Here is a 12903-nt window from a genome sequence, read left to right as displayed (position 1 = left end):
GAGCCAGGGAGAGTTTAAGCATGACCAGCATTAAGAGACAAATGAACAGACGTTTTCAGGGTTGCCGTTTCAGAGCCAGACACCAGCAGTTCCCCTGATTCCTACTAGTACTGACTGTTTCTGGTCTGGGGCTCCTTAGGACTTGGGGTAGCCTAATGAACCAGGGGGTTAGGTCCCCCTTATCGTTCTTGTCATCAAATTAGTCCTACCCACAGTCGCTAAGTTGTGGGCGATTCAGAGACTGAAAACTGCCTGCAATCATTTGCTTTACACAAAGCAAAGGAATACAGAATTATTTATCCAGTACTGCTGACCTTGTATCTAGCTCCTTTTTTTTACCCTTTTCCAATTTATTTCCCTTGCTCTTTCTCTTTCTTCTTGTATTTCCTCCTAGCTATCTCTGCTGACTTTCTTTAGAAAGTTACTTTCCAAGCAAGATGGCTATACAAAGTCTTCCTCTTGTAGTAGGAACAAATGAAAATTCTTTCTTTCCCCTGTTCAAATACCTGTTTTTAATATGGACAGCAGGCTTGTATCGGAGAAAGACTATAGGCTGCAAATCTTAAGATGGGAAAAAAACTGCTTGGCAAATTGTATTTTCAAGATACAGTAAATAATTTTACATTAAATTGTTACTGTAGTGGTAAAAATTTTATTAATTCATTAAGGAATTTTTGCTCTAGGAGGAGTAGTATAATGTATGACAGTAAAATCCAGTAATTGAACATCAGAATGAACTGCTTTAACTTACACTGCAAATACTTAGCTTCTCTTTTTAGCAAACATAAAAGCAAGACAATAAGCTACAAAATAGCAAATAGCTTGACTCTTTTCAAATGAAGTATGAACTCTGCACTAACTACTGATCTGCTTTGTACAACCTACTGCCAACAGTCTGTGCAGAATATTATTCATTCCCATAGTCTAACCTTAAGAGTTGCTCTCAGAGTCATCAGTGCAAATGTTAACTCAGTCAGCAAGTAGTAACAAGAAAACATCACCTTAGAACACGTAGGTGTTTGTAACCACTGGAGGATTTTTTCAGACTATTGTTCCTTCAACTCATTCCTCTTATGTATTTGGTATTTCTTGACTGAAGGATTTCTTTTTTATATTTCCCATAGAAAAAGACTTTCCAGTGACTTTTTCTTAAGCTTTGTATTTCTCAGCTTGTTATACGAGTAGTTCTAGCTCTCTGCTCTTCCTTTTGTTATGCACACAAAGAGACACTCCAAGAAATTAACTACTGGTTTCTCTCAACTGTGATTTTGTTTTCTCAGAGGAGTGTGCAGTTTGAGAGGTTGAGGTATTGTTATTTTTGCTGGTTTGCAATATATACTACCTAAAATATATATTCTGTTTAAAATATGCTTTCATTCTTGATATTTAATGTTTTAGGGTTTGGGGGATTATATTTTTGTTTCTGATTGTGTGTGTGCATATGTTTAAACTTCTTACAATATTATCAGGAATGATTCTGAATTTACTTCATATGGATCTTGCCCTTTCTTTCTCTGCATGAGTAAGATCAGGTTGGACTATTAAAAGTCTTCTGTTCTTGTTTTCAGTGTCCAAACTTGGCTAATCTTTTACTTACTAGTTTGTTTGCTCCAGCAAGACAAAGCACTTTGTTTAAGAGTCTTGCTTTATAACCACCTTCTATCTTACACCTACTAGCCTCTTTTTAAAAAATGTTTAGCACTACCAACACAAGTGACCTTGAAAGCATAGCTGTTGGTGCGCAATGGGAAAATGATTGGTACTATTCTTCCATTTTTCCAATTGTCCGTGAATTTAGTGCTGATGCCCTTGCACTCACTCACAAGTGCTCTACATTACATCACTTATTGAATTGCACTTTTCCCAGATGGAAAATAAGCAACCATTGTTTTTGCCACTCAGTATCTTATGATATGAAGGATTTGTGTTCTCTGTACATAGACTCTAACCTTAAACTTTGATTCATTGATGTTCTTTTATGAAAGCTAGAGCAGTGAGGAGCTCTGCTTAAGTCATTTAGACAACTAACAGAACCTGGATAAGGACTTGTGGCTATCATGAGTCCTGTTGACCGACACTTAGTTACTTCTTTGGTCAGAATAGTCAAGAAATCCAGTTCAGTTGGAACTGGATTTCTTGTGAGGGGAAGATTTAAAAAAAAAAAAAAAAAAAAAACCAACACCAAAACCCAAACTTATTTGCAAAGAATATGGACATAATTGAAAAAATAGGCCTATAATTCATCACCTCTCTTCTCCACTTTCCTTCTGACTGTATTAGTAAATGCCATTCTCTGTTTCAGCCATAGAGCAGACTGCAACTGATTTGAGCACTTCAGTTGCTTTCCTTTCTCCTAGGGCAGTTGTTGTTTCTCTGGCAACTAGTATCCATAGCACTTAAGACTTTGCAAATTAAAGCAAGAACAATGACCTGCATCCTAAAAAAAGTTACATCAGTACAGATCCCAAACCCAGAGAGATAATGAGTTTCTTGAGGAAAAGGTGCTAGGCAGGCAGAGAAGTGAAATGTTAAGTAGAGATCAGATTGTGAGGATTTTATGGTATTTTTCAGAGGCCTCTCATGCTTCTTTCTAGGCTACAGAGCTGTCTCAGGAGTTATGCTGCCACTGGCAGAATCCTCCGGATCTATGCAGTTGTATCTGAAAAAAAAAAAAAAAAAAAAAAAAGGCAGCATTAAATCCCAATTAAAATTTTTGAGCTTGCCTACGCAGCAAGATTCAGCAGGGTAACTACTGTACACAGCTTCTAATCATATCTACACAAACAGTTGGTGCTTAGAGCTTCAAAAGTCTTTCTTTGCCACAGAACTAATGTCCCCTACAGTAAATGTTCACTGTTATAAGCAGGCATCCTCTGCTCTTTCCTGATTCTGATTTGTCTTCTTTGCATGCGGAGGTGTTTTCCCATTGTACTACGGAACTGTACACTAGGAAATCAACCAGAAGCAGCTGTGATTCTGGGATGTGCAGTTTAGCACACGTGCACAGGAGAAAGCCACTTCATTCTCCATCTCTATTGGGCTTAGCTCACACCATTTTCACATCTATTGTGAGTTAACTAGGGCTTTCTGGTGGGCTGGTGGCCATCACAAATACATAGCTTGTGCAGGTATGTTATTCATATTTCAGCTGGTCGGCTGCAGTTTTACAAGCCAGCCACAAAGCTACTGAAGAGCTCTTTCTGCAGTCCTGGCAGAATCAGAGAGAACAGCAGTTTGCTGTCCCCAAACCACATGGAAAGAAGGGAGAAAGAGACCACTTGCTTCTGCAGTTTTTCTTTGATCAGCTTCATTTGGTGCAGAGCCTTTTCACAGCTTTTGAAAGAAGTGTGGACCAGCTTGCGCTGCAGAGCTAGGATGAGCTTTATCTTCAGGAAGATAAAAAGCACTTTCCTGGCAAGGCAGATAAAGTTTACTACTAAGCTACGGTGGTGAAGAGCTCCCTTTTCTATAGCTAGCGCAGTATGGAAAGCCACCACCCCTTTCACAGAACACTATCGGTCACAAACTAGCTATGATGTGGACAAGCCAACGTGGAAGTTAAGGTAAAAAGGGTCCTGTCGCTGCATGTTACCAAGGCTGGCAATGCTGCTGAGGTTTCTGATAGCTTTGCATGCATGTTATTTTCCAGTTGTGCCAGGGAGGGAATGGAGTGTACTCATGTTCCCTCTGAGACAAACCTAAAAGCTCGTAATCAGAAAGTGACACAGCTGCAGTGTGAAGTGGGGTGTCCTGATATTAATGCCAGATTGTCTGGAAAAGTTCCTTGCCTGTAGGATTTTTAACTTTTTTTTCCATTTGTGGCAGTGAGGGTGGAGATAGGGTCACTCCAGTACGGACAGCAGTGCTGGAGCCATTTCCCTCTGCACATTTCTGAGAGCCTCTGTGTCCTTGGCTAATGCTTTTTGCTGTACAGCTGGATTGCAGAAAGGAACTACTGAGCTGTTGCCTAAGCAGCTGGAGAGTGACAGTTATGTGACCGCCATGAGGAGAAGGAGAGGATAGATGACAATCACAGGGGAAGGCTGCTGAGCCATAGCAGCATGGTGTGTGTTGCACAGCAATTGGGAGAAGGGAGCTGAGAATAGGGTTTTCTTCAGCAAGGCCAGAGGGGACAAGATTCAGAGATTCTCAAAAAAGCAGCAGTACTCCTGCTAGCAATTGACAGGAAGCTTCACGTTTAGCCTTTGAAAATACGGGCTTTAATGTTGTTGTTGTTGTCCATGTGGTTTTTCAGCTTCCTTCACATTTTCACTGGGTACAGTAAGGCTATTTTACAGTTTGCAAGACAAGTTTCAAGATGAGGGATTTTTTTACTCATTTATTCAGCAATTCTTTGCAGTTTTAGACTGCCAGCTTGTGTTTTTATTAGATGCATTTTACAAGAATCTGTGTATAATATTATCACTGCTGGAAGGAATGAAGTGAGGTCATCTAGCCCAGCCCCAGGACCTGGGGGCAGAAGCTGATCTCTCATTGCTTAGTGGTGCTTGTCTAACCTGTTCTTAAGAGTCTCCAGTGATAGGTTCAGCATCATCCCTGAGCAATCTATCTACCTGTCCTCAGGGTGCTTTTAAATCATTTTTCTAAAACTGTTCAAAATTTAAATTACCATTGTTTAATAAAACCATTTTATACTGTTCTCAAAGTGCAAATACATAAAACTGGTATCTGAGAAACTGAACAAATGACCCAAAAGCAAAGGAGGTGGAGAGGGGAAGAAAAAGAGTGTTGCAAACAATAGAATAAAAATATGCAGTCTGAGATTAGCAGCTCATTCAGCTTTCAGCCTTTAACCGTATGCAGCTCTGTTGATCCTTTTCATACTCGGCTGCTTTCAGAAATCTGTGGGACAGGCGTGGAAAGGCGTGGAAGCAAACTCATGTTTGGATAGCAGGGAAAAAAAATCCACCATTCCGGCTGCAACAGAGGAGGCGTAACTGGGAGCGGCGAGAGTTAATTCCGATAAAAAGAAGCATTCTTCAGTCTGGGAGAGCTAAAGCAAAAGCAGCTTGAAGCACCTCCACACAGCAGTGACTTGGAGACAAGAAGTCACACTCAGGCTGTCCTGAGGCAATAAGTTTTCTTTTAATACTGCAGGTTAAAAAGCTCCAAGCTAATTAGAAGTGTGGTCTAAGAAAACACAGCTCTTAGCATAAATGCAGATATGCCATCACAGAGGCTGGTGAAACATGCCAGGGGACAGGGAGGGCAATTTCAAATGAGCCTTCCTTGTTACAGTAACAATTGTGTGTTTTGATTCCTATCAGTTCCCACTGCATTCGACTGTCCTTTTAATAGTCCCAGAGTATCTGCCTAGATAGCTGTCTGCCTCTAGATGGGCCTACTTCTGACACCTCTGTTGGCCTCCATGTCCTCCTGCTCCTCAATCTTGGTAAGTCCTCTGTACCAGAAATGCCCTGTCTGATTCCAGGAGTGATCCTCAGAGACTATCTTCAGGTCATTAAGTATTTCTTCTTGAGTTATCCTGAGACCAAGTGATGATGAAGATAAGAGTTATCCTTGAACACTTAAGAATTCTAAGATGAGAAAAGTAACAAGTGATTTTTTTATTCATTATTCAGTGTCTCTGATTTCAAAAATCTTTGCTCCAGCTTAATTTTAAAATATTGTCCTTTTCCTTTGTTGAACCTCTGCAAGTAGTGATATATTTTGGGCTACTGGCAAAACCTTGAGAGTATTCCAGAGAAACTGGTATAAAAGTATACCAGGGAACCAGGCATTGATATTATTGACCAAAAAAGGTTATATTTTCTCCCTCCTGCAGTGTTGCATAACCAGAAAAAAATCATGTCTATCCTTTCTGGAATGATTGAGAAGTCACTGTTGTAAAAAAAAAAAAGCCATAATAAAACAGTTTCCATAAAATTCCATTTTATTTCTTAATGAACATGATGCATTCATAAAATAGATATATTTCTGCAAACCTTGCCTGGTATACTTGGGGTTAACTTTGCTGGTACCCTGTTACTATCTCCCTGCTCCATTGCTACTAAATGGAGTTGCTTGCTGATGGAATGCAAAGTTCTGCACTTAAAAAGGACCCTTACTAAGTTCTGTAGAGAAAAATAGTCTTGTACTGATGAAATACTATACTTTCAACTTGGAAAAAAATCACCTAGAAAATACTTGCTACACCACAACACTCTGAAATGTACTTTATAACAAAACTATCAAAGTACCAAATTCTTCCAGTTGGCAAAAGTCTCAGTAAACAAATTTCTTTAACAAAGTTTTCTATTCAAAGCCTGGCATGCCAGAGATTGATGGGGGAGGGGATCCAGAAAAAAGGAAATTTGTGATTCTATGGTAGAAGGAAAGCCATGAAAGAGGAAGGGTGAGCTAAGGTTACTTGGCTGGATGTCTTGCAACAAATGCCTCCTTAGTGTCACCTTTATAGTGAGCAGGAGATTGATGGTTATCTTGGGCACAAAAAAGAAGGGAATAAATAAATATGGAAAAGACTCCACATTTTGGAGAATATAGTGAAAAAAATATTCCACGAATTCTAGTGGACAAACAAAAAAATGCGACTTGTACTTCTTAGCAGTATGGACAAGCTACTTCTCAAGAAAATAGTATTTGTCAACAGGTGCTTACCACATGCCTTCACTGTACTGCTGCCTGACAGTGTACAAGACTCAGTCCCAAAAGCCATGTAGACAGTTTGCTGGTGCATTCCACAGGTTCCTCAAGCTGCTTTATGAAGCACAGCAGTTATTGCATCTGAAGTTTGCAATTCATCCTCATAAGTTACTGCTATCCCCAGTGCACATCTTAATAGTTATTACTGGAGTTAACACAAAATGGAACTGAAAAATAGAATTCCATGACTAAATACTGTCCAGCTCCTTAGGGTATAGGTAAGTGGTATTTTAAGGAGTCTGCTCGGGTCTTCTGCTCCCTTGCAAGCCTCTCATTCCAGGCTTTAATGGGTCTTGCTTTTACAACCCTTTTCCACCATCCCATTAGCAGTAGCTTCAAAGTGAAGCGTGCCAGTGGTGCCTATACATCTAATGGATGTATGAGTCTGTGTAATGAATGGTTGGTTCTCTGAATCCAAAGGATGGAAAACTAAAAAGGACTATTCTGACTGTAGGCTAGTGTTTTGGTGAAAGGCAAAATCTAAGAACATGATCATAAACCAGGAAGGGGCACGTGAGTTCAAATGACAGCAAAGAAATGCAAGGAAACAGATCTGGAAGCAATAAAATAGGTAAACTCATCTGCTTAGGGTTGTGAGATGTTAATATTTGTACTCCAGGTAGCACAAACAGCAAGTGTTTATCCTCACATTGTCACTACAATTCAAAAGCTTCCTACACAAATGCAACACTGTGGACACACTAGGAATTTAAGCAGAGAGCAGATTACATAATATCTGGTCATTTCCTGTGTAGCAAGAATTGCCGTGTGACAATGCATGGTTTTTTATTAGTTAGCAAAAGAGCTTAGTGTAAAATAATCCCTGTCAGAGAGGCTTGTGTCAAAGGGCTTTTAACTGGAGGGCAACTAAGATACACGGCATGATGTTAAGGTCCTTTTCTGATTTCTCATCCATTTCAATCCCTAGAAAATGATCAGTCTCTGTGAATAGACACCTTTCCCAACCTATTGTCCAAACTCAGCTCACACTCTCTGTTCAGTGAAAAGCTATACTTTTTCTGTGTGTTGGTTTCAATAGCACAGAAACGAAGAACAGAGTTACATGAAGATCAGCTCAGCCTCTTTTTTTTTTTTTTTTTTCCTTGAGCTTCATCTTCTAGAGCTGCTCAACCTAAATCCCTTCTTCCTCTGAGACCCTGTTCTGACTTTCACTACAGTAAGGCAAGGAAGCAGCCTTCTGCTCTTGTGGGTCATAACCTCCCCTCTAGACATGTTTTCCAGCAAAAATCAACTTAGGCTAAAAAAAGCCAATGTGATGTTGCTGTACAACCACATATTTCTTTCAGAGGGATTTAAACTGATGAGGATAAGCGGAAAAGCCATGGACACAACAATTCATCCCTTTTACTCCCTTCAGGATCATTTTGCTGAAAGCAGAGAGGACCTGCTAAATTATGTCCTAAAGAAAGAGGCAGAGAAAAAAAAAGAGTCAGACTCAACATACCACTATATTCTATATAACTGTATTGGGTGCAGGTGCCCAAGCCCTGGCAGGGAGGGCTGTGGGGTGGCCTCTGTGCCAGATGTGGCCAGTTCCAGCCAGCTCCTACTGACCCCCCCCAAGGCACCGCTGAGCCCTGCAGCCACGATGGCAGCGCCTCTGGGGAAGTGTATGTATGAAAGGGGCAAGCAGTGAGGAATGAGGGGGAAAAAATGTGAGAAACAACCTTGTGAGCACCGAGGTCAGAGAAGGAGGATGGGAGGAGGTGCTCCAGGCACTAGAGCAGAGATTCCCCTGCAGCCCATGGAGGACCACGGTGGAGCAGCACCCACTCTGCAGCCCGGGAAGGGCCCCACACCAAAGCAGAGGAATATGCCCTGAAGGAACTGCAGCCCATGGACAGCCCAGGCAAGAGTAGAGGTTTTTTCCTGGAGGGACTGTATCACATGGGAAGAACCCATATTGGAGAAGGGGAAAAGTGTGAGGAAGAAGGGGCAGCCAAGAGAAATTGTTGTGGACTGACTGCAAACTTCCATTCCCCATCCCTCTGCACTGCTCAGGCACAGAGAGGAGGTAAAGGAGTTGGGAATGAAGGAGGAAGTTGAGCCTGGGAAGAAGTTGGGGGCAGGGAGAAGATATTACTTTAACTTTTGTCTGTTTCTCACTACCCAAGTCTATTTTTAATTGGCAATAAATGACATTCATTTTCCCCAAGGTGAGTCTGTTTTGCCTGTGACAGTAATTGATGAGAGGTCTCCCTGTCCATACCTCAACACATGGGATTTTAATCTTATTTTCTCCCCCTGTCCTATTGAGTAAGGGGAGTGAGAGTGTGGCTGGGTGGGTGTCTGATAGCCAGCCAAGGTTAACCCACCACAATAACTAAAACCAGAAGACCATATGCCTTCCCAAAACAGGGGAGACATTCTGGCAAATTCCTTTATTCTGAAGATCTTATGGGATCATAGAATCACAGAATGGTTTGGGTTTGAAAGGACCTTGAAGATCATCTAGTTGCAATGCCCCTGCCATGGGCAGGGACACCTTCCACTAGACCAGATTGCTCAAAGCCCCATCCAGCCTGGTCTTGAACACTGACAGGGAGGGGCCACCCACAGCTTCTCTGGACAACATGTTCCAGTGTCTCAGCAGCCTCACAGTAAAGAACTTCTTCCTTACATCTAATCTAAATCCATCCTCTTTCAGTCTGAAACCATTACCCCTCTTCCTATCACTACACTCCCTGGTAAAGAGTCCCTCCCCACTTTTCCTATAGGCCCCCTTTAAGCACTGGAAGGCTGCTATAAGGTCTCCCTGGAGCCTTCTCTTCTCCAGGCTGAACAACCCCAACTCTCTCAGCCTGTTCTCACAGGGGAAGTGCTTCAGTCCCCTGATCATCTTCGTGGCCCTCCTCTGGACCAGCTTGAGCAGGTCCATGTCTTTCTTGTGCTGGGGGCCCCAGAGCTGGATGCAGTACTGCAGGTGGGGTCTCTCCAGAGCAAAGTAGAGGGGGAGAATCACCTGCCTCGATCTGCTGGCCACACTTCTTTTGATGCAGCCCAGGATGCCATTGGCTTTCTGGGCTGTGAGCGCACATTGCCGGATCATATTCAGTTTTTTATCCACCTGCACCCCCAAGTCCTTCCCCACAGGGCTACTCTCAATCCACTCATCGCCCAGCCTGTATTTGTGCTTGGGATTGCCCTGACCCAGGTGCAGGACCTTGCACTTGGCCTTGTTAAACTTCATGAGGTTTGCACAGGCCCACCTCTCCAGCCTGTCAAGGTCACTCAGGATGGCAAAGAGTAACTTATAATGTTAACGCTAAGCATGGCATTCCCTCCTTTTTCCTTTCCTCAACAATGAATATGAAAACATTTTTGTTGTAACTGTAGTGCTACTCAGACATCAGTTTTTATACCCACAAAGCAGCAAAGTTGTGTTGCATTAACGGACCTTTGAATCACATTCTGCTGTGTCATCATTTTGAATTTAACTACTCACTTCACAGGTTAAAGGCGATGACCTATGAAACTGCCTTAAAAGGCCTGAAATTCCCCATTTTCTGTGGCTTTGAATTTTTTTTTGTTTATTCATATACACATTATATACTTTAACTATGTATTTAGGGGTGGGATTTTTAGAAAAGTTTTGTGGAACTAACTAGTAAAGATAACAAAAACCCAAATAATGAAAACATGCAGAAAAAGAAAGCCAGGCAAAATCTGTAGTCATTGAAATGCACTGTGGTATTACCTTTCTACAGTAGACCAGTATATTCAGAACATTTCTTTTTGCTAACTTCCATTCCTTTTTCCTTGTGGATCATAGTGCTCTTTACATGGTTAACTGCTTTTATTTTTAGAACGTCTCTGAGTTCTAGGGCCACGTTCAGGAGCAAAGCTTAGCAAGAAGCAACTTTGCTAGGTTTCACAAGAATCACATGGAAAAGAAGTTCTGGAAAGAGGTTTATCACTTCTCTCGGGAAGAGACAACCAGAGAGGGACAAAGGAGGCTGTATGAAATCCTTACCCCTTTTTCCCCCCACCTCACAAAGATGCAGCATATCTCTACTTTTCCTAATTTTTAACATGTGGCGGTGGCATAAAAACATAATAAAATATTTAAGAACATCTTTTTACTCACTTTTCTTTATGTGGGAACTATATGAGGCTGCATGTGGGAACAGAGAAGCTGAGAACCTCTGTTGGTGCTTTCCGTCCCTAGCTATTTTAGGAGTTCATCCCTATGTAGCCACCAGGCATTAACTAGTTTTCTAAACAGTCTTATTGATTACAGAATTAAAGTTCCAGCCCCTTCTTCCTTTTTTATTCTTCTAATCCTATAACCTCCATACATATATACACACAAATATGAATGGACCAAATCTGCAGCGTGTTATCCCTTACACAGACACAAGGACAGAATCAAAGGGTAATTTTGTCTGTCTTGTGTGTCTCCTAAACTCTTGGCCTAGGTTCTAAGCAAAAAGACTTCTCAGGATATATACTGATTTATATCAAGTATTACATGTGTTAAAATCCTGCTTTTAATCTATGTCAATTAGCTTTTAATGAGAAGAGGAGAAATATTGTCACGTTGTCATGAATAGCATGCAAAGATCCATATCCTCTCCACCCAAAAGAAATTTCTGAGGTTACAGCTCAGTGATACTGAAGTTCTATCCATTTTGATGTCTGATTGCTTTAACAGGACAAATATATGTAATTTAATACCTGATGTCATTTTCTCTCTTTCTCTTCCTCTCTTTTTTCTCAGAACAAATTATGACATCGACATCTAAAGGAATTTTCCGGCCATTTTTTATTATCTTCATCGTCCTTGGTTGTTTCATGGCATTTATATTAATTTATATCAAACCAACAAACAGCTGGATCTCTGGTCCTATAGAATCAGCCAGTTCAGTTTTGAAAATGAAGAGCTTCTTTTCTTCCAAAACTGATAATCTTAATGAAACTACTATTTTGATCTGGGTTTGGCCATTTGGTCAGACATTTGATCTAACATCCTGCCAAACAATGTTCAATATCCACGGGTGCCATCTGACTATTGACCGCTCACTATATAACAGATCCCATGCTGTTCTCATTCATCACAGGGACATTAGCTGGGATCTGACTAATTTACCTCAGCAAGCCAGGCCACCATTCCAGAAGTGGATTTGGATGAACTTGGAGTCTCCAACTCATACTCCACAAAAGAGTGGCATTGAACACCTCTTTAACCTGACCCTGACTTATCGGCGTGATTCAGATATTCAGGTGCCTTATGGCTTCATGATGGTCGGTACAAGTTCCTTTACATTTGAAGTGCCAAGTAAGGAAAACTTGGTCTGTTGGGTTGTAAGTAACTGGAACCCTGAGCACGCTCGAGTCAAGTATTACAATGAGCTCAGCAAATACATTGAAATCCACACCTACGGACAAGCCTTTGGAGACTACGTCAATGATAAAAACTTGATTCCAACTATCTCCACTTGCAAATTCTACCTTTCCTTTGAAAATTCAATCCACAAAGATTACATTACTGAGAAACTTTACAATGCTCTTCTGGCTGGATCAGTACCAGTTGTACTTGGCCCTTCCAGAGAAAACTATGAGAATTACATTCCAGCAGACTCTTTCATACACGTGGAAGATTTTCTCTCCCCCAGAGAGCTGGCAGAATATCTTCTGATGCTTGACAAAAATAACAAGATGTACCTTAGTTATTTCAACTGGAAGAAGGATTTCTCAGTGCATCTTCCTAGGTTTTGGGAATCACATGCATGTCTTGCTTGTGATCACGTGAAAAGACACCAGGAATACAAGTCCATTGGAAATTTAGAAAAATGGTTTTGGGATTAGTGTGTGTGTGTGTGTGTGTGTGTGTGTCTGCACTTTTTTCAATAAGCCAGAAGAAACTTCAGTCCAAGTGGAGAGGAAAAAAAAAACCAAGAAAAAGAGAATTTTATGTCATGGTTTATCAGCTGTCCTCTCTTGGCTACCCTATTTATATTTTGTAAGAGATTTTAAAAGATCAGCAGCAGCAGCCACCAATACTCAGTTTTAAATTATAATGTACATACTAATTGTGTGCACTGAAGAATATTTGATTGTTTACTATAATTTTTAAACAAATTTTCCACATTTTCTGTGAAATATGTCCCAGTCTTACACTTAAAGTAGTCATTTTTAACACTTCTTTTTTACTTTTAACATTACATTTTCTGTTTAACTTATTTGGAAAATGAGGAC

At 40.9% G+C, this 12903-nt stretch overlaps 1 protein-coding gene across 1 annotated transcript in view; it reads left to right on the top strand.

Annotated features, from left to right (window-relative positions):
* The window catches only part of FUT9 (fucosyltransferase 9), a 109609-nt gene extending 97096 nt beyond the window's left edge, over positions 1-12513 (top strand). Inside the window, exon 4 of the mRNA XM_086461366.1 lies at positions 11426-12513. Within this exon, the coding sequence (XP_086317492.1) occupies positions 11426-12513 (1088 nt within the window). The remainder of the gene's footprint in view (positions 1-11425) is intronic.
* The last annotated feature ends 390 nt before the right edge of the window (positions 12514-12903 follow it).

Source organism: Leptosomus discolor, chromosome 2, assembly GCF_034619465.1.
Source record: "Leptosomus discolor isolate bLepDis1 chromosome 2, bLepDis1.hap2, whole genome shotgun sequence".
Lineage (NCBI taxonomy): Eukaryota > Metazoa > Chordata > Aves > Leptosomiformes > Leptosomidae > Leptosomus > Leptosomus discolor.
The sequence above is the reverse complement of the archived record's forward strand: the minus strand, read 5'-3'. Positions and strand labels throughout refer to the sequence as shown.